This window comes from Mercenaria mercenaria, chromosome 4 (genome assembly GCF_021730395.1).
Source record: "Mercenaria mercenaria strain notata chromosome 4, MADL_Memer_1, whole genome shotgun sequence".
In the NCBI taxonomy this organism is placed as follows: Eukaryota; Metazoa; Mollusca; class Bivalvia; order Venerida; family Veneridae; genus Mercenaria; species Mercenaria mercenaria.
In genome coordinates, this window is record NC_069364.1 from 40,230,167 (window position 1) to 40,251,516 (window position 21,350).

Below are 21,350 nucleotides of genomic sequence, written 5' to 3' on the forward strand. Positions count from 1 at the left end.
ACCTCTTATTAATATTTCATTTACCCAATAATGCGTTGAAAGTTTGTTAAATTTCATGAACAGTATGCGCCAATTTTTCAGTGCCAAAGTAAAAGGAAAATCAAAACTGTAAGACGATGATGCATTACGGTCACGGTAGCTTCATATTAATTTTGAGAAATAAACGATTGATTTTGATTAAACATTTATTTATTTATAACAACTTAACAACTGTAACATCTCTAAAATTGCATTATACAAAGTTGCTCCTCAAATTAGCGAACCAGTTCCTTGTTTTGTTTTGTATTCTCTCGACAAGGGGCAAAGTCTCGTTTGTAGAATTTCTTGCAAGTGCCTCTATATCAGCGCTGAAGTTGTTTATCCTGTAGACATTATTGAAACAACACATTAACACATTACAAACACATAAGCTCATCACAGAACACATGCGCTTAACACATTGCATATATATACGCTCAGCGTAATGCACTCAACTTAATGCACATACGCTCAAAATAATGCATATACGCTCAGCGTAATACACCTACACTCATATGCACTCAACTTTATGCACATACGCTCAACATAATGCAGTTACGCTCAACATAATTCATATGCACTTTGCATTATGCGCATACGCTCGGCATAATGCACACATATGCTCGGCATAACGCGCATACACTCAGTATCATGCATATACGCTCAGCATTATGCACTTGCGCTCAACACAATGATATACTCTCACCATTATGTACATATGCTCGACATAATGCACATATGCTCAACATAACGCATATACGCTCGGCGTAATGCACAGACATTTTGTATGCTCAGCAAAATACTTTTATACATTTTGCATGCATATTAGCTCAACAAATTACAAAACAACATGAACGTAGTCTCGGGAAATGCGCTTAAGAGATCTATGGCTCAGTATTTCACTTCTTTGCCCTTCTTCTTGTTTTTCTTCCCGTTCCACTTCTTGGCATATCTACAACAGACAATGCATATGAATAAACGACGCCAGTCATTTTTTCGTTAGCCGCCCTTTCTAAAGGTGATTTTAGCCAGTCAGCCTCGTGGAATAAAACTAAATGAAAATCCAGAAAGAGAGCGGAACTAGTTAGGCCTATAGCGGTTAATCAGACTCTGGCAAGTAATGGATTTCTTCAAAACTTTAGCATCTGATTATTTTCGCTTAATCATGTGTGATGAGTGCTTAATACATGTTAGATTTTCACTAATTTGATTTTTCCATTCGGATTGCCCAACGTTGTTAGAGTTATATTAGCATTAGAACTTATCTCATAAGCATACCTAGCCTACGGAATTACATGGACATAAGAACAATTTATTGTATATGACCCTTTCGTGTCGCTTCGCCGTAAAACCCAACTCGTTCATTGTTGAATGTTGCAATAACAATTACATATTTAGCCAAAATTCATATACAAGTTTGTAAAATAAGAATGAGAAAGTACCCTCATTTCGGTCTAAATTAGCAGAGAAATACAATAAAAAAAACACTTCAAAATTGGAAAAATATTCCTCTGTCAAGGTTTTAAGCATAACTATCTTTTCCTTTTATTGAGCTAAATATATTAAACCTTATCATGCTAAACACGACTGATTCTGCCTTTGCGACTAGTGTAGATCATGCTCAGCCTGCACATCCGTGCAGTCTGATCATGATCTGCACTGTTCGCCATTCAGTAGGTATTTTTGTTTTGTAAACACCCCTTTTAACAGTTAATGGTACTGTCCAAATTGAGAGATGGACGAGTTCATTATAGAAATTAAGCAGAGTAAAGGTTAGTTAGAAAGAGAAACAGAGATGTCATATTTCAACTTCGTTCCCGTAAATTTGATCAAAATAGCCCGTACTGGGGGTAACTTTTCAAGGCATCCAACAAAGGATATATAAGAAAACTTTCTTTTCACTGTACAAATCGTACTGATTAAAACGTCTTAAACTTTTCTAATTTAGCACATTACATGGCACTGTAATGAGTTAGAAATGTATACGATATGTAGAAATTAATAATCCATTCTGAAGAAGTAAAATAGCTTACCCGTCCATAAGGCTAGCAAAGAAACCTCCAGACTGATTTGTACCATTAGCTTTACGGGCGGCGTATCCATTCATCCATTTGCTCATATATTGGTCAGCCATTTGAAGCCATGGGTTTCCGCTTCCCGTTGCACCCGGTGCTCCGTTACCCATTGTACCTGCCCAATTCCTCCATTCGCTAGCCCAGTTTTGTTGCCCACCATTTTGGTGCGGGTTTTGGCAGATTCCTATAACAAGAAACACGAGTATCTTACACAGTATATAATTTTTCAGATGTGAAACAAGGAGATGGCTCCCGGTAGGCCTACGTAAGCCTCATCTGCCAAGGAATGTCGGGAACCGTAACGCACAAGTGCAATGGTTGTTTATATCCGGCACAGTATAGTAGCTTCATGTATATTTCGTATTTGACCGAAGTATATAAAGAAACTGAGTTATTAAAACACTAACTTCTTTTTGGTATTTTACTCGTGAGTAATGATTTCAATAATGACCGCTCCTCCCAAAATTATTTAAAAACAACAACAACAACAAAAACAACCCCTAACAATAACAAAAATCTAATCGTGTTATCCAGAAAAATGTTTTAGTCGGCGCTGTTCACAAAACATTCTAATCAAGTTACCCATTGCTATAATCAATCTACATGTACAAGAGTGACACATTCTAACATGGCTCGTTTATTTGTCAACGGTTAAATGAAGAAGAAAGTCAAGCGTTGTAATTAATATTATTCTGCGATAAAACAACGTTTGACATGCGGACCCGTGAGAGAACATTATAATGTCGAATATGACGTCAAAAAGCCGCATGACGCCAGGTTAATTACTAATCAAGTGAAGTTCAGCATAATTTCTATTTTCATGTTAATTAATAAACCTGTTATAATGAAAATAAACAACGCCTTCTCATGGATTATCGTCTGATTTACCACGGTTCATCGTTCAGTTTCTTGGATATTTGTGAATTCAGCTTGTCTTATAGGTTTTATGTTGTATTATTTTGATCTTTTTAGAATTTCTTTTGTAAAGAACCGTTGAACAAATGCAGTATAAAACCAGCGAAGAAAAAAAGGTTCAGTTTATTGTCTTTTTTTTCTCACGTAAAAAAGGAACAATTTTAAATGTTTTTATTGAATTATAGACTAATAATATGTATATAAACATTTCTTAAGTCTCGTGACTTATTTTTAATACAGAAAAAAGGTGTTTTTTAACATGTATTGTCTCGATTTACTGATTTTCGAACATTAAGGGGCTTCATGATAGATGAGAAATAACTTGAATTTGACCGGATAAAATTACTTATATTTTGGAGATCTATAACCTTTGCTGGATACAATACCTTAAATGTCAAATGCGTTTTATAACTAACAGCGAACAACCCTTTGAAAAGCAATGCTCTATCAACATGGTGATATATTTACAATTCTGTATCAAGAATGAAGAAAAGAAAGAATCCCTACCTTGGTCAAGAAATATCACAACTGACAAAATCACTACAACTGCTGATCCCAAGCTAGAATTCTTCATCTTTAACTATAGTTGGGCCGAGTTCGATGTGCAGCTAGATTTGCCACAGCTAACTGAACATTTATATCGACTGCTTATTTGAATAATGGAAAAAAAAGGACAACTGAAAATGTCAGGTTAATTAATTAATAATTATGTCTCGAGATGATCTCGTGATATGTTTTGACAGAAGTTTGTCACGTGAGTACATCGACATCTTTTATGATATTGAGAATTAGCATATCATGTGCGATAAGTACAGAGAACCTCTTAAACTTTGCGGCTCATGATATGCAAATATATTAAGATTACGCAAATGTATTAAGCACGTGTGAAACAAATTATATAATGCGGACTGGCAAACTGGAGATCATGGGTACGAATCCTGTCACGAGTGCATGTGTTAGTTGTTTTGGACAACTAAATGGAATTTTGTCACAAGAATCCTGGATCACTGGTGATCAGGAGTATATTGATATTAATATTTTTTGATGAGCACTTAATTGGGGGGTTAAATAGAATTAAAATACAGTAACAACAGAAACTGCGTATACTCTTACAAAACAACAACAAAAACAAACACTAATATACAACACGAAACTTCATGCACATAATTTTTAATATTAAGGGACAACATTCAGCAAGTGTTGATCTTTGTGTAAATGATAAATTTCGTTGTTAATAAGTTAGTATCATCTTCAATGTGGTATAGTACGTTATTTTACATTCTAAAATTGCTTATTCTAGTGTTTAAACATGCACATATATTGCGACCACGTGCTTTTCAAAATGGATGAATGTATAATGTGGGGATAGAGCGACATAAATCATGTCAAAGATATATTCAATTTACGAGATCAAAGGAAAATTAGATCTATATGTACCAGGGTCGATACAGAAGTAATGACACTTCGTCCATCGGCATTTATTCATCTCTGTATATTTTTAGAAATTAGATCAAGATAATAACTAATTCAGTTATGATTATATGGATATATCTTGTAAGGTTGTTTCGTTTTAAATACACAGAACTTCAAAGATCATCCCTGGCGATATTTAGCCGCACGCAAAAATAGCGCTTCATAAACAGTTAAAAAAACAACCAGACAAATACAATATCCAAAACAACACACATACTTATATGAAATTTACGTCTTTTAGTACTTTAGTCTTTTCATTCTACACATTTTTTATGGCTCAAGTGACACTGCTTTTTGATCCTCCTCGTATTTTGCATCATTGAATGCAACGTTTCTAGAAGAAGATGTAATTTTCGTCAATGAATCATATAGTCTTGTTAAACATAATTTTTTGTGGTGACAATAGAGAAGGATGACAAAACATCAAATTTACTCTCACTTAAATAAGTTTTAAAACAAAACGCAACAAAATACACATAGGAAGTGATGGATTTCATACATTCCTAAGAAAATCGTTTTGTGAATGAGCATGCATTTTTGGATTCAACAGACCTGTTCACATTAGAGATCATTACTAAACTTTGTTACTTAAATGGCAACAGTATCGAGCCAGTTATTTTAAAATACGTTGACTCAATATTTTACCAACTGAAATAAAAGCTGCCTCATTTATACAAAGGTATAACCTAGCATTGAGTTTAAGCGTGTATGGGTTCATTACGTTCTTTTAAGTACATGGGCATTTTTGTATTTCTCATCATATTGTGTCTATAGTAGCTATAGTCTCTAGTTTGAGTAATCAATTTTACACTTTGCTTGTGTTGTAAACACAAGGTGTGTGTGTGGGGGGGGGGGGGGGGGGGGCGTTGACGATGTCGCGGCACTACGTAGAAAGGTAGAAAGGTGTGTTTTTTCTAAATATTGTGTTTTTAAGAAAATGCTTAAGAAAAAGTCATGGCTATAAACATCATGCTAAACATATTTTGGAAAGTACAAGTCATTGTGTCTATGTAAAAACTTTTGTAGTTTTCCAGGAATGCTGGTCACAAGATTCGAATCGAGGATAAATATGACTGCAATCGTAGGATAAGGATCATTGCATTTTATTTTTTAAAAATAGTATTTTTGTTTAATATTCACGACGATATACACTTTAATCATAAATTATAGGTTTCATTTTAATACATATTCCCATAGCTATCTGTATGGTGGTAATAAACTTCTAAATCATATTCTAATTTTCATGGTAAGGTTCAGGGCCCAAAGTCAATGGTAAAGTTCAGTGTTTTACAAACACATCATTGTCGGAATGCAAAATTTCTCGTTTCAGGAGATAACTGGTTGAATAATTATAAGAGTATGTCACAGCAGAAAGACTATAAGTATTCTTTTATTCTGATACCAGTTCAAGCGTTACCAATGGCACAGTTGTATAAATTACGTTACATGTAAATAATTTCATTACATTTCGTGGAAAAGCCTTGAAATAATGTAATTACTCCGGAAAAGGGAAGTTAAATAGCTTGGCCGTTTCCTGACATTATACTGAACTAAAGAAATGTAAGACCGAAAATTTACTAATGGCATTTGACAAAATATTCTAATATTTGCTGACTGGCACACAGTTTTTAATCAACAACAAGGGGCCGGTTACCGGATGAGGGGGCAGGATCGGGGTGGTGGGGGTGACTAAGTGGGGTAGTGAGGTGGGGGAAGGGTACTACTTTGAATGTTGATAGATATTCATGGAAGGTTTAAGATAAAAAAAATCGGCAAAAATGAAAACATAAATTATTTGTTGGGAGGGGGACAGGGTGTGACCATGGCGGTTGGGGTGACCGGGTGTGGATTACACAATTTCACATGTGTATAAAAAATGTTCACGGAAAAAAATGAAAGGAGTTTAATGAAATTCTACCAATTGGTTAATTTGTTATGTACAAATATTTGGATTTTAAAATAATTAAAGGACAATTACGCCGGAGTTACTGTAGAAATCCTGACGAAACTGAGTGTGCACTTCCACATTATGGTGATCTAAATTTAATTCATAGTTCTAGGTCAAATAGGTCACAAGTTATGAAACAGAAATTTCCATTATTATAGTACTCTATATAGTCAACACGAGAAACTACTAAGGGCCGTAACTCTGGTGTTACTTGGGCAATCTGACTAAAACTTGACAGATCGCATTTCCCTATAGTGGTGAACATGTGTATGAAGTTTCATTTAAAGATTCCAAACCACTTCATAGATATGGCTCCGGAGGACGGACGGACGGACGACACCAAAAGTATATCCCTCCGCCTTCAGTGGAGGATAATAACGCTGGGAAGTCGCCATGTCACATGAATTTCTCCGAAAGGAGACAATTCTTCCGCAAAGAGAGATATGCTTTTTTGTTCAGTGTACAAGGAAGTATGAAAAGATATATAAGATAAATGTTACACTTTAAGTATAGGATTTATAACTGTCACGTACAAATCATATGATGTAAATCAAGTGTTCTCTTTTCGGATTACCTGTGGAATTTTGATAAACTTTCTATCAGATAAATTGCATTTGGGACAATAAAAATTTCTTTGTAAATTAGGACCATAATGGCGGTGAATCACAATGAACAGTTTTGATATGAACTTTGCATGTTTAATTAAGGAAGTTAACATCAATTGTTACATCAATAAGATTTATTTTTCGAATATGAATGTGCATTGTAATTCATATGTCATCTAATACTTAGCTACAGCAAATACTATTTAAAATAGAACAGAACAGAACAGAACATACATTTTATTAACGTATCTTGTTAATAACATAACATTATATATACAATACAGTTCACGTGCTAGACAAAAGCTCTTGTTAGTATCAGCAGGGAATGAACAAATATTCTAATTTTAACAATTGGGATGATAAAAGAATATTACAACGATATCACTATATAAATGATGCCAATCTTGTTATATACAGAGATTAATACACAAGATAATCTGCATTTAAGAATTTAAGAAGTATAGGTTGTATTCTGTATAGTGATCAACTGAATAGCATTAGATGCTATATAATTATTGTCATCACAAACAGAAGCACAAACATTTCCAGGACATGGCTTTCAATTTCTTGCAATAACTCGTTTCTCTTGTTATAAGCTAATGCTATAATTATATTTACACAACTTAACTTAAGTAGATTTATTACTTGATTGTAGCAGTTCTAAGAATTTACACATACTTGTATGAGTATAAAATAACGTTTAATGAATTTTGTTCGTAATTCTTTATTAACTCTACATTTGAAAACAAAATTAAATTCATCTTCAACCTCATTAAGATCGCATAACTGATATAAGCGTTTGTGCCTTTCCAACCTGTCTCTACCATACCCGGCAGACTCTACACGTAACTTATGTGATGATCTATGAAGTTTCGTTATGTTTTACAGAATAATATATTCAAATAATTTTCTATACAAAAACTTGTTTTGACATGTGAATAATTATAAAGGTGTTTAAAACATTTGCAGCAATGTCGGCACATCATTTCTGCTAAAAACAATCTACACTTCTTTGTTTAAAAATGGGTACAAATTTTTTGGCTTCAAATTGATCTGGTAAGTTCTAAACATCAGAAAAAACATACTCGTTAAGAAGGCATTTCACAAGATATGTCCAATTCTTTTACACCATTATGATAACACTATTCTAACGCATTTTGGTAAATTCCTTTCAAAATAACTTTATCTGTATTTGACGATTTAAACCAATACTACAATAATACAAGTCTATTTAAACCATGTGCCCCCGAGGCGGGACCTGTTTTAACCCCAGGGGGATAATTTGAAAAATCTTGGTGAAGGACTACTACACAATGCTACATACCAAATATCAAAGCCCTAGGCCATGTGGTTTTGTACAAGAAGATTTTCAAAGTTTTTCCTATATAAGTCTAAATAAACCGCGTGACCCTCAGGGCGGGGCCATATTTGACTGTAGGGAGATTATTTGAACAATCTTGGCAGAGGATCACTAGATAATGCTACATTCCAAATATTAAAGCCCTAGGCCCTTTGATTTTGGACAAGAAGGTTTTCAAAGGTTTTCCCTATATATGTCTATATTAACCATGTGACCCCCAGGGCGGGGCCATATTTGACCATTGGGAGACAGTTTGAATATTCTTGCTAGAGGACCACAAGATAATGCTACATAACAAATATCAAAGCCCTAGGCCTTATGGTTTTGGACAAGAAGATTTTCAATTTTTCCCCTATATAAGTCTATAGAAACCACGTGACCCTCAGCTGCAGGGCGGGGCCATATTCGACCCTAGGGGAATAATTTGAACAAATTTGTCAGAGGATCTCTAGATGATGAACATACTAAATATCAAAGCCCTAGGCCCTGTGGTATTTGACAAGAATATTTTCTAAAATTTCCTTTCGGTTGCCATGACAACCACAATTCTGCATGGATTTTAATTTTTTTGACAATTTTGAAAGGGAGCCATCTAAGAATAATTCCTGTGAAGTTTGGTGTAAATCTGCCCAGTAGTTTTGAAGAAGAAGATATTCTAGAAATTATTGACGGACGCACGACGGACATCAAGCGGCCACAAAAGCTCATCTTTAGCCATTGGCTCAGGTTAGCTAAAAATAGATAAGAGAAACAATGTACCTGTATTTGTGTATATTAATACATTAAGAATATAAATATTCTGCAGTAAAGCTGGTACAGCATTCAAGCAACACATCTGCTGGCGCTAGTCATGGAAAGAAGCATTGCAGTTCTGAAGTGAATGTCAGTCATGACTTCAACACTGTGCGGGTAGAATAGCCATTCCTACTGTTTCAATTGGATAGCAAGTATCAATGTGATTATGTGAATTAATTTCGAAGAATGTTAAAACAAAGTTGAAATATTGCATGATCAATAGGATAGGTGGTAAGGAGAACAGTTGTATACTCTTGCCTACACATAGACACCATGATGGCAAGGAAGGTTCAAAGTTTCAAAGCCATATATCAAACTGTTTAAACAAATGGTACGCGAAACTTTATTAATTTCTACGTCAAAGAAGGGCCATAACTGAGCCAAAATCTTTGCCATTGTTACGTAGTCTTCCCTACATATGGAGACTTCGATCACAAACAAGTCGTCATAGTTTCAAAGCCATTTGTAAAAATAGTTTAGACAAAATATGGTCTGGTATAAAAACTTAACTGATTTCCAAGTTCAAAAAAGGCAAAATTTTGGCCAAATATCTTTGAAATAGTTATATTCAGCCAAATATCTTTGACAAAGTTACTCTTGCCAAAAGATGAAATCATGACAATGAACAAGTGGCCACTTGTCAAAGGACTTGTACGAAAAGTGAATCAATTTCCAAGTCTGAAAAGGGTCATTATTCAGCCAAAATACTTGACAGAGTTATGCATTCTTGTCTACAGATAGAGACTGTTATAATGAACAAGTGATATAAGTTTCAAAGTCGTATGTCGAACAGTTTACACAAAATATGAACTGGTACGAAAAACTTAACCATGATCTGCAAGTTAAGATAGGCCATAATTCAGACTTAAATCCTTGACTGAGTTATAAACTTTTGCCTAAAACTAAACATGGTGATAGTAAGAAAAGCTTAACCAAGGTTTGACACGGGCGCAGACGCCATGTTAGGACAACTCTCGTAATTCTTCCAATTATCAAGCTGAAAACAATTATTTACAGAAGCTCAATTAAGTCAAACAGAACTTGCAACCTCTAAACAATGACAAACATATAAACAACACATAGCAATTGTGCCTTTTTTCTGGAACCAACCTATGTACTACACTTCACAAAACTGATGTTCTATAATTCACTGTTTTAGGAATTTGCAAGAGATTAATATTCCTTATACTCATATCCATTCTGTTTGTATCCATACAAATAAATAAAAGTGACAACTGCTATGTTTAGAAAAAAATCTAATGTTCTAGTATGTAAGCAAAGTCCTATTCTAACATACCTGGCAAAATCATAGCCTTACAAAAATATTTGATTTTACTACACTTGGGAGTGATCAGACCTGGAGATTAAAAACTCTCTTAAGAGTATGTTGGGACTAATAACAAAAACAGAACACACGAAATTAACTTTCTTTTTTCATTCCAAACTGTATCCAGCCTACATGTGAAGATGTTTAGGGCTTTATCATTTTATTTTCCTGTAAGCTTTTTTAAAAATTTGATGAACATGTCCTAGATGTTTCTATGTGCACAAGATTTAAATCTATATGTTAAGAGTCTACATCTTTAATCAAACAGTCCGTAGCCTATGTCGTCGTCAGATTCCTCAGATTCTTCCTTCACATCTACCTTCTTTGTCTCCGTGGCACCACCTACTTCCAGGGCGGCAGATACTAAAGTAGCTGTTGCAAACTTGGAGGGATCAGCTAAATATTCCTTAGTCTGAAATAGATAGGAAAGTAATTTTTGCTATCAAACTTTAACAGATATTTTAGTAACCTTTGTTTTATAATTCATTCAAGAGAACTTTGATTTATAGCTGTATGCACTCAGTTACATTTACTTCACGAAATATTGCTCATCCGAGATCTCCGACCTTATGAAATTTAATGAATATTCATTCAGCGGATTAAGTAATATCATACTTCTATTTTCGTTTTGCTGTGACGGCCCCAAATGCATAATCATTCGTGCAAACGCAACAAAGCCTTACCAGGAATGCTACAGACATAGTTCGGTCAATCGAATTCAGATGTTGTTAAAAAGTTCTGGTTTAACTCTGGCAGCCCATACCTTCATTTCGGCAGTGAAAATTCAATAATAATTTTGAAAGAGGACCAAGTTAATCGGAGATCTTTCTTGCGTATTATGCAAAAATGTTGTTTGAAGGTTTTCAAATTTTAGCTCTGACTGCCCTTAATAAACCAAACATTTGAACAAAAGAAAATGAGGCCCATGCAAGTTTTGTGAAAATTACGACCACAGGAAGTGATTTTAAGGGTTTTTCTATGTTTTCAGCATCCAGTGGCTCCTAAAAGAGGGAAAGCAGCACAACTTATACAAACGTGATACAGATTCATACAAGGATGCTACGGGCCATCTTTGGTGAACATCAAACATGTACTTTATGAGAAGTACATGTAGTTATTTAATTGTTTTTAAAGTTTTAGCACCGGTTTTATCTGGTTTTTTTTTATAATGCAGATTCTGGTTAAAAGTCCCCAATCCCAATGGAAAAAAGTAAATACCCCCAATTCCCCAAAGCAAAGCTACATTATCAGTCACAGTTGTACCTATGCAACCTTAAACATTTGAAACAAGACTATATGCTAACTTTACACTTCTTTTTTAGTAATGTACATTTACATATAAAAAGCATCTTTTATCTAGAACAATATACAATGACTTTTTTGAGGCACTTTCCCAAATTTCTAAGGCCCGGCTTAATTCCCAAATGTGAGGGAAAAAAACCCAACTGCCACCCATTAAGCTGTTGAAAAGTCAATCTAACACTCTGAAACTCATGTCCAAACATTCCTTAGAACTTTTTAACTTCAAACAAATCTCAATCGTTGGACGAGATTTCACTATTCAGTTCTTGGTCATGGCTACAGACTACAAGTATATTTATATAACAAATGACGCGCAGACAGTCCCTGGCAGTTTGTTACCATAGTAACAAGTCAGTAGACGTGGTTCTGCCATTTCTGGCTCTCATGCTAGACTGGTCCTAACAGGTTACAAGAGACTTTCGTCACTGCATCATGTAGTTTTGATAATACCTCATTACAGTCAATCTCTTTTTGTCCTGTTTTACCTACTGCATTATCTCCAGCAACTTTAAATAAAAATTGTCAGTAGTAAGACGGATTGGCAAAATTACCAAAGTGAATGAGAACCTAAGATAACACTCTGAACAACCTTTCTGTTAAGAGTGGTTATGTAAAAAGTGGATCAAAGCGAAGAAAGGATTTATTTTCTTTTATCTTATAAGTCTACCTGCACAAGAAACAAAAGAAACGTATTTACCCTCTCTGCTTCATGGAAAGTTATGTCAGTCTCACAAGCAATAGCTAAAAGTCTCTTGAATCCATTAGCAACAGAATGAGGTGCTGAAGCTGTGGTCGGGTAACCAATATCAAGAGATACAGCAGCGACGTTCCTTACTCCCTGAAATTATTTGTAGAGTTAGATTTCAATTTTTCAACATGTTTTGGTCAATGAGACAGTCACTGTTTGGCTGAAATCTTTAAAGATTTCAAGAAGTCCAAAGGATAAAAATACAAGATGAAAAAGACCAATTGTCATCCAGATCAAAATTAAAGGCGGACTAAAAGCTTGTAACTTCTTTTATTGTTAAGTTATGCAAAGCTTTCTCGTTTCTCATCTTTTGCTGCTTTGTATTTTGTGTAATTAGCTTAAAATGACCGACTCAGTACACACAAAAGTACTATCAAATATTCCAACAGTTATCATTGTAGGAAAAGTTGAAAAATCTCAGCAGGCCTAATGGTCTGTTTGACTATGGAATTCTCAGTCATTTTTCTAAATACCAAACAAGACAAAGAAAATAAGTGAGCTGCCAATAGGGATTTAAATATTTAGTATATCAATGGGATTTAAAAACAAAAACATTAGGTATCTTACACTCATGAATTTCTGAATCAAATCATCATCAGTAATGTCCAAGATATTTGGTTCAAACACATTACCAGAGTCATATACTGGAAGAAAAATAAATATATTTTGTCATTGGTATTGTAAGCCCTTACTGCTTCGATATTTATACAGAAGGGCCTTAACGATCCTATATCGCTCACCTGAGTTTAGTTTCTTGCTTGAACAAATTTCTTTGCTAAAGCTTCAGAAACGAAAAACTAGGTGAGTATGTCACGGTAAAGATTATTCTAGAAAACTACTGAAATATGTTAAAGAATTATGCAGGTGGTCCAAATCACTTTGCTGTAGCTTCAAAAACAAGAAAGTAGATCAGTAGGTCAGGGTAAAGAATACTAAAGATGAGTATAGAAATATGTATCAAAAGTTATACACATGTCCTAAATTTCTATGCTGTACCTTCAAAAACAAGAAAGTAAAGTAAGTAAATAGATCAAAATAAAGACTTTTCATGATTAGTATTGAAATCTGTATCAAACATTATACAGGTGGGCCAAATTTTTATGCTGTACCTACAAAAATGAGAAAATAGGTCAGTATGTCATGATTTAGACTATTTAAGATGAGAACTGATACCTGTATCAAACATTATTCATATGGTCCACATTTCTTTGCTGTAACTTCAAAAACAAGAAAGTAGGGCAATAGGTCATGATTAAGAATATTTAAGATAAAAACTGAAATCCGTATGAAACTTACAGGCGGTCCAAATCTCTTTGATGTAGCTTCAAAAACAAGAAAGTAGGCCAGTAGGTCAGAGTTAAGAATAGTAAAGACGAGTATCAACTGAAATCTGTATCAAGAGTTATGAACGTGGTCCAAATTTCTTTGTTGTACCTTCTAAAACAAGAAAATGGGTCAGTAAGTAACGATTAAGACTATTCTAACTGAGTATTGAAATCCATATCAAACATTATACTTGTGGTTCAAATTTCTTTGCCATTGCATCAAAAACATATAAGTCTATGTTTAACAGGCTTTTCCTTTGATTTGAGCGGGTGACCTAGTTTTTGATTCCACATGACCCAGTTTCGAGCTTGACCTTTGAATCAACAAGATAAACATTCTGACCAAGTTTCAAGAAGATAGTGTCATAAATATGGCCTTAAGATTGTTAACAAGCATTTCTTTTTATTTAAATCAAAGCATAAATGAAACCTTTATATGGCATAAAGGGACAAAACAGAAAATTTTGCCCCTTTTAGGGATAGTAACTCTAGAACACATGATGGAATCTAACCGGTGTTCGAAAGGAACCGAGATCATATTATGACCTAAGTTGTAAATAAGTGTGGTTAAAATCGAATGTAAAATATCGATTCCATCGTGTTCACAAGGTAAAAAACTAACAAATTTTGGCTCTTTCAGGGGTGAATCAGGGGTCGTAACTCCGGAACCTATGATTTGATCTGATGGAATCATCATGGAATCCAAGATCTATTGTTAAATCAAATTATAAATGAAGTCCCTATATGGCTGCAAAAGCCAAAATAGCAAATTTTGGCCCTTTAAGGGGCCATAACTTTGGAATCCATGATGTGATCTGACCAGTTTTTGAAAGGTACCGAGATATTATGCCAATACAACTTATGTGCAAGTTTGATTAAAATTCAGTTGTAAAATGCGGCCTCTATCGTGTTCACAAAGCAAAATAACAATTTCTCTGGAACTCATGACGAAATCTGGCCAGTTTTCGAAAGGAATCGAGGTATTATGCTAATACAAGTTATGTGCAAGTTTGATTAAAATCGATTGCAAAATGTGGTCTCAATCGTGTTCACAAGAAATTGTGGGCTTACGGACGACGGACGGACGACGAACGAAGGGCGATCACAAAAGCCCATCTACGTGACAGGTGAGCTAATAAAAACGCAAGGTCTTGCAAGCGTGCCCACTATCACCGGTGCACGTTGAGCTTCTGCAGTCAGTTTCAAACCCAAAAACAATTATTTCATTAAATTTGACCGACTTCTCTATCATAACAACGTTTTTGATTACGTCAACATAATACGAAATCGTTTTAAAACGTGAACAATCAATTTTTTTATAATCGGAACAAATGGTGAATTTGTTTATTATTTAACGGGGTCGGGACTTTTAACGATATTCCTTTCCGGCCTCTAAGTGTGACCTTGACCTTAGACATAGGGACCTGGTTCTTGTACATGACACTCCGTCTCATAATGGTGAACATTCATGCCAAGTTACATCAAAATCCCATCAGTGACGACTATATCGAGCACATCGCAAGCGGGCTCGAAAAAAATCTTCTTGTCTGAAACAAAACTTAAGCTTTTGATATTTGGTATGAAGGTATGAAGCACTGCCTTGTGGTTCTCTACAAAGATTGTTCAAATTATCCCCCTAGGGTCAAATATGGCCCGCTCTGGGAGGGTTGGGGCACACGATTTAAATATACTTATATCTATAGGAAAAAACTTTGAAAATCTTCTTGCCTAAAACCACGGGGACCTAGGTCTTTGATATTTGGTATATTTGGTATGTAGTATTATCTAGTGGGCTTCTACCAAGAGTGTTTAAATTATCCTCCTAGGGTCAAATATTGCGCCGCCATTGGGGTCACATAGTTTATAAAGACATATCGGGAAAAGCTTTGAAAGTCTTCTTGCCCGAAACCATAGGGCCTAGGACTTTGATATTTTGTATGTAGCATCATCTTGTAGTCTTCTAGCAAGATTGTTGAAATTATCCCCCAGGGTCAAATATGGTCCCATGGTATTTATAGACTTATAAAGGGAAAACTTTGAAAATCTTCTTGTACAAAACCACATGGCTTGGGATTTTGATATTTGGTATGTAGCAATGTATAGAAGTCCTTTACCAAGATTGTTCAAATTAGTTCTACATGTCCTTGCGAGTTTTCCTTAGTTTACGATAACAATTTTTCTAAAACTTTTCGTGAATTAATGGAAAATGTCCGTCATTCAACTTACCATTCATAGTATAAATTTATAGTATCAGCGCCTTAATATATTGTTTGATAAACTAAAGAATGTTACTATTTTATATACATACAATTTAATCTGTATCAAAATGCAATCGGTGAATGGAACAAATTAAGATAAATATAAATGAAATAAATTCATTACCGACATTGTTATCCGTAGACCAAAGTGTTAGTTTACCAAGAGACTGTACCTCACATAGACAATTCTCTATGCTTCTGTTCACCTCAAATACCAAAGTTTCCATCATTTTGGCAGCAAACTGTCTGATGCAATTACTTCCCGCTGAACTCTTCTCTTCGCCAACCTTAATGTCTACAAAAAGCTGGGCTTCATTGTTTCTTTTCACATGTTTAAGCTTGTCAAGTTGCTGTTCAACATCTTTTAGCATGTCATCGACCATCTTGCTTCTGAAAGATATTTCGTCTGTAATCTCTTTATGCTTCTCTTGTACTTCTTTTATTGATTTACTCTCTAACTCTTCAATGTTAGCTATAAGGTGTTTCTTAAACTTCTGTATGTCATCCAGTATACTATCTCGTTGCACATTCAGCTTCTTGAGTTCATTTTGCATTTTGGACTTCAGATTTTGCAACTCATCTTTAACCTTCTCCAAAGATGTTTTAGTTTGGTCCTTATCCTCTTTCTTCATAAGCCCTTTGGCAATGTTTGGGATATATTCTACGCCTCCACAGGATCTAAAATAAACGGTATATGATAACAGCCGTTTCCCTTAGTCTGGCTACCGACTAGATAATCTTTTTATTAGAAAAAATAATTCTGTTATAAATTCTGACATCAATCATGACTGTGTTTTGAGAAGACAAGGGACATACTTACACAAAAGTTGAATAGCTTCAGGAGTTATCTCCTGTGAACAAAACACAGGGTCTGAACACAGACTGCCGTTTCCCTATCCTCTCATCTTTTAACAGCTAGGCCCGTATTCATCATCATTTTAAGTCTGAAACTTTTACTTTGAAATGCTAAAGTTACCCTTTTTCATATAATTATAGGCCTACGTGGTGTATGGATTTCAATGAATCATAGCATGAATATGGCATGCGCTTAAACAAAAAGCAGTGCAGATCAAATACAAGTAAAATATTAAGAAAATCGATGTAAGACAACCGAAATCAATTTTAGATTAAAGTTACGTTGAACATATCCGACACGAGTTGTAATGAAACACTAAATAAATAACTAAAAACGACATTATACTTTAAAAGTCCCTTTCACAGTAGTTGACATACATTACAGCCAGACGTGCCCGAAAGTTTAGATCAAAGCAGGTGTGGAAGTAAACTATAAAACGCATGTGTGTGTGTGGAGGGGGGAGGGGGGACTTAGGCTTAATTATCAAACTATACCCCGGACACGTAGTATAACAAGTAGATTTGATGTTTGAGCTAAATTTGTAGCATTGACATTTGACCTACTGACCCTTTTTAACGCTCTGCGTATCGTCTCCTTACCACCTACCTATATGGCAAGTTTAAAGTCAATACCTTAAACGTTTTTTAGTTATGCTCCGGACACGAATTATGACGGACTGACACACGCGCCATCAAGTCCTGGTTATCCAAAAAGAAAAAATAATGTTCTATTCGTAAGAGGCCAGTAGAAATGTGCGAGTGCGACTGTGTATGCCTGTGTGTGTGGTAGGAGATGGGAGGGCTATCAGAATCAGAAATTAGAACCTATATGAGATATAAGGGTGAGAAAAGTAAAAAACGATATTGGGTAAAAACGTTACTCTACAGCTGGATTATAAACACATTTTGTTTCAAACACTGTCTTTAGTAGGGAATGTGCTTGATACAGAAATGTGACATTTGTCGGACCGAAACCTGTTGTTGTTGATATTGTTCTAGCACACATCATTGCTGGAAATAGATTTAATTTAAATCTGAAGCCCTCCTCCTGATTTACTTCTGCTCAGTTAATAAAAAAACTCATTTATTTATCATTTACTGAAACAATGGAGCTGCAATCCTGTTTTTTAAGAAATTAGTAACATGTTGGGTTGAAAGTATGTACACTTGTACATCATGTTGTTGTCTTTCGTCTTACAAATGTCTTTCTTTTAAACTATCAGTTTGTATGAAAGATAAATACATATTTGATTTATTAATGCCTTATTACACGAATGATAGAAACCAACTCCGTAAAGTTGAAATCAGCCTTTTTGACCAACTCATGTACAACTTGTAAATATGTTGCAATTTATCCAACAAAACTCAAAACTTTGATTTAAGGTCAATGAAAATGTAAACATCCCTTTTATTTACTTGTTTGGAACCAGTATCCGGACAGGATCACTTTCCGGACACGCGTTATAATACGCTTTAATTAACTGTATGAAATGATCAAAAAGATGCGAACATGCCGCGAACATGCTGCGAACATGCCGCGAACATACCTATTTCGCAGGAAGTATTAGCGGGATATTCGCTGCTACCCGCGATCATGCCGATACTAGTTCGTGAGATATTTGCAGGAAGACCAGTGATCGCGGCATGATCGCGAGAAGAACTTAGAAGATTGTAATCTTTTGCTAAACTGTTCATGAAGAGGTTTGATAAGAGCAGGTAATTGTAGATCAATTAATTTGTAACATTATCTGTAAGGTCACAGTATGAGTCTGATAAGTTAATTACAACCAGATATTTTGGACATGTTTAGAGGGAAATATGTATGCATTAAAGACATTTTTCATATGTAAATGGCGATTCTTACAGGATGATAGGAATATATTCTTATTTGTGGTAAGTAAGAAAATTTATGTTTAATATACTCATATGTCTGAATAAAGTAATTTTGAAAGTGAAATAGATGCTTAAACTTTTGCATAGCTGAATCAGATTATCTAAAAGGAAATATAAAAAATGACAATTTTAGTTTCATAAAGTTTGATAAGTTAAAGATGTAAAAGTAAACCTATGACAGATTTGTAGTCATACATAATAACTGATAAGCATGCAGTGTGAAGAAAAAAACATTTGGGATGAAATGAATACATGCACTGAGACACTTCTATTTAAATTACAATTAACAGTTAAAATTCATACATATATTTTATCATTAGAATTCAAAATATACCAAGTAGATATATCATGATATGAAAAAGTTCAGACAAATTGACAATTTGAATTCATTACAGCCTCAGTGCTGAAGTTTATTTAATAAATTTATATCCCTGATTCCTGTTAATTTATTTGTTTTTGCACGTTTTCTGTGTATGCTATTTTGGTAGTCATGGTTTTCAGCTAGTTCGCGGCATGTTCGCAGAAACTAGTTCGGTATGATCGCAGCAACTAGTTCGCGGGATGATCCCAGCAACTTGTTCGCGGGAAGCTCACAGCTACTTGTTCGCCTCGGTAGCATGGTGGTAGAGCGTCCGCTTCGAGTGTGGGAGGTTCTGGGTTCGATCCCCGACCGCGTCATACCAAAGGCGTAAAAATGGTACTAGTAGCTTCCTCGCTTGGCACTCAGCATTAACAGGATAGTTCTAGGACTGGTCATCCCGGTATCAGTATAATGTGACTGGGTTGGGTATTATGCCACGTGTCTACGGCGGGATATTCCATTTATATGACTGAAAAATTGTTGACTGAAAAAGACGTTAAACCCGAACACACACACACACACACACGCACGCACGCACGCACGCACTTGTTCACGTGAAGTTCGCGGCAAATCTAATTTTCATGTGAAAAGTGAACACCAAACGAACATCTCGCGAACATTGCATCAATTGTATCAAAAGTGTTCGCAGCATATTCGCCTGATATTCGCGGCATGATCGCAACAAGTGTTCGCGGCAAACTATAATATTTCCGTTAGGGTAGGTGTTATTCAAGCAATAGTTTTATCTGGATCATTCGGGTATTTGTTACTAGTGCCTATAAAAACGCACAGTTTAAAAATTCAGTTTTATTATTATACCGAATCTGTGTTGCGGTCTTACTGAGGCATGTAGAAAGCATTGCGCATAACTAACTTGCTAAGGCATCATATGCGAAGAAATTAACTGACATCTATTTAATGTGCATATGACATGGATTACTGATATCTATTTAAATTGTAGTGCTGACGAATTTTGATTTATTTCGTTCTATATCTACTTGAAATTTTCAGTATTCATGTCAGACGAAGTACGCTTTAATAGTTGATCTCATAGCTGCTTTTTTAGAGACAGGTTATATGTGCTTTGTTAGGAAGATAAATAATGAAGGGATGTTTAGAATAATTAAGTACCTTGTTTTGGATTTAAAGTAGCAGCAATTCATGCTCAATATATTTTTCCGGCTACTTGTTTACCACGTAGAAAGGTACTACTTTTCATGGCCCCATTTGAGCCCTTGGGGAATTCATATTGTACGTCACTTCCTAATGCGGATTACATTTCTAGATGCATTAGGACCAGATGTTTATGCGTCGTGAGTTTCAGCTGATTATTATAACTGAGAAAATAATTGACGAAAGACATGGATGGACACTTGTCTGGATACTAGTTCCCAGTATAGTATATTTTTATAAAGAGAATAATAATTACCTATGTTTCACAGCAACGCAGACAGTACAACAAACTAGGTTATGTTGTCCACAAAACATCTTTATTACTTCTCCCTGATGCTCCTCGCATAAATCCCTTAGCAGTTCATTTGATGAAAGTGACCTCTGCTGTCTTTGATCTTGATTGAATAGTTTTGAAGTCCTGTCCACGACGTTATGGTTTTCAGTGAATTTGTTGTGCCCTGTCACACATCTGTTACAATAAAACATCTGACAGTCCATACACAGAAATATTGCTTCCATATTCTTGCCATCCTTGGCACAAGGATTACATGGAAAATCATATAACGCGTCAGAAGCGTCGATTTGTGATCTAGCAAACTTTCCATCCGTTGCCATTTTCAAATATTGGCGTGAAAAACGAAAACAGCGACTTTCCTAATGTAGAATACTTGAAAAACGAATGTAGTCCAGTTTTAGTCTGTTATACTTTGTTGATGAAAGTACGGACTGTTTCGTTCAATTAATACTAGGAACACAACAATTGCGATTTTGGTAAATGAATCATACTAGAAAAATGAAAGTAGGAATTTTACTTATGTATTACAATAGGAAAACGAAAGTAGTCAATTTTTAGTCGGTTTGGTTTTAACTTGATCATAAAGGGAAATACTTGTTTCCATGCCTCACTGGCCATAGTCTA

The 21,350-nt window shown here is 35.0% G+C and overlaps 2 protein-coding genes across 3 annotated transcripts; both read right to left on the reverse strand.

The window, feature by feature from the left end:
* Positions 1–171: 171 nt before the first annotated feature.
* Positions 172–3,655, reverse strand: LOC123553347 (uncharacterized). Its single transcript, XM_045343079.2, has 3 exons — positions 3,516–3,655; positions 2,052–2,277; positions 172–970 (listed from the first exon to the last, which is right to left on the reverse strand). The coding sequence occupies exons 1-3, from the start codon at positions 3,580–3,582 to the stop codon at positions 910–912; spliced, it is 354 nt and encodes a 117-aa protein (XP_045199014.2). The 5' UTR covers positions 3,583–3,655; the 3' UTR covers positions 172–909.
* Positions 3,656–7,285: 3,630 nt separating this feature from the next.
* Positions 7,286–21,305, reverse strand: LOC123539111 (uncharacterized). 2 transcript variants are annotated; one of them, XM_053540985.1, is made up of 5 exons: positions 20,688–21,305; positions 16,274–16,539; positions 13,134–13,210; positions 12,516–12,656; positions 7,286–10,928 (listed from the first exon to the last, which is right to left on the reverse strand). In XM_053540985.1, the coding sequence occupies exons 1-5, from the start codon at positions 21,044–21,046 to the stop codon at positions 10,773–10,775; spliced, it is 999 nt and encodes a 332-aa protein (XP_053396960.1). In that variant the 5' UTR covers positions 21,047–21,305; the 3' UTR covers positions 7,286–10,772. The 2 variants fall into 2 exon arrangements, with proteins under 2 accessions (XP_053396960.1, XP_053396959.1); XM_053540984.1 differs by having other exon boundaries at positions 16,274–16,827.
* Between the last annotated feature and the right edge of the window lie 45 nt (positions 21,306–21,350).

Excerpts from the sequence above, each read along its gene's own strand:
- LOC123553347 (XM_045343079.2), bottom strand. The coding sequence starts at position 3,582 with ATGAAGAATTCTAGCTTGGGATCAGCAGTTGTAGTGATTTTGTCAGTT. Across the intron at positions 2,278-3,515 it reads TGTGATATTTCTTGACCAAG|GAATCTGCCAAAACCCGCAC; the intron begins GTAGGGATTCTT and ends TTCTTGTTATAG. Across the intron at positions 971-2,051 it reads TTTGCTAGCCTTATGGACGG|ATATGCCAAGAAGTGGAACG; the intron begins GTAAGCTATTTT and ends TGTCTGTTGTAG.
- LOC123539111 (XM_053540984.1), bottom strand. The coding sequence starts at position 21,046 with ATGGCAACGGATGGAAAGTTTGCTAGATCACAAATCGACGCTTCTGAC. Across the intron at positions 13,211-16,273 it reads GTCTACGGATAACAATGTCG|TATATGACTCTGGTAATGTG; the intron begins GTAATGAATTTA and ends TTTTTCTTCCAG. Across the intron at positions 12,657-13,133 it reads TGATTCAGAAATTCATGAGT|GGAGTAAGGAACGTCGCTGC; the intron begins GTAAGATACCTA and ends AAATAATTTCAG.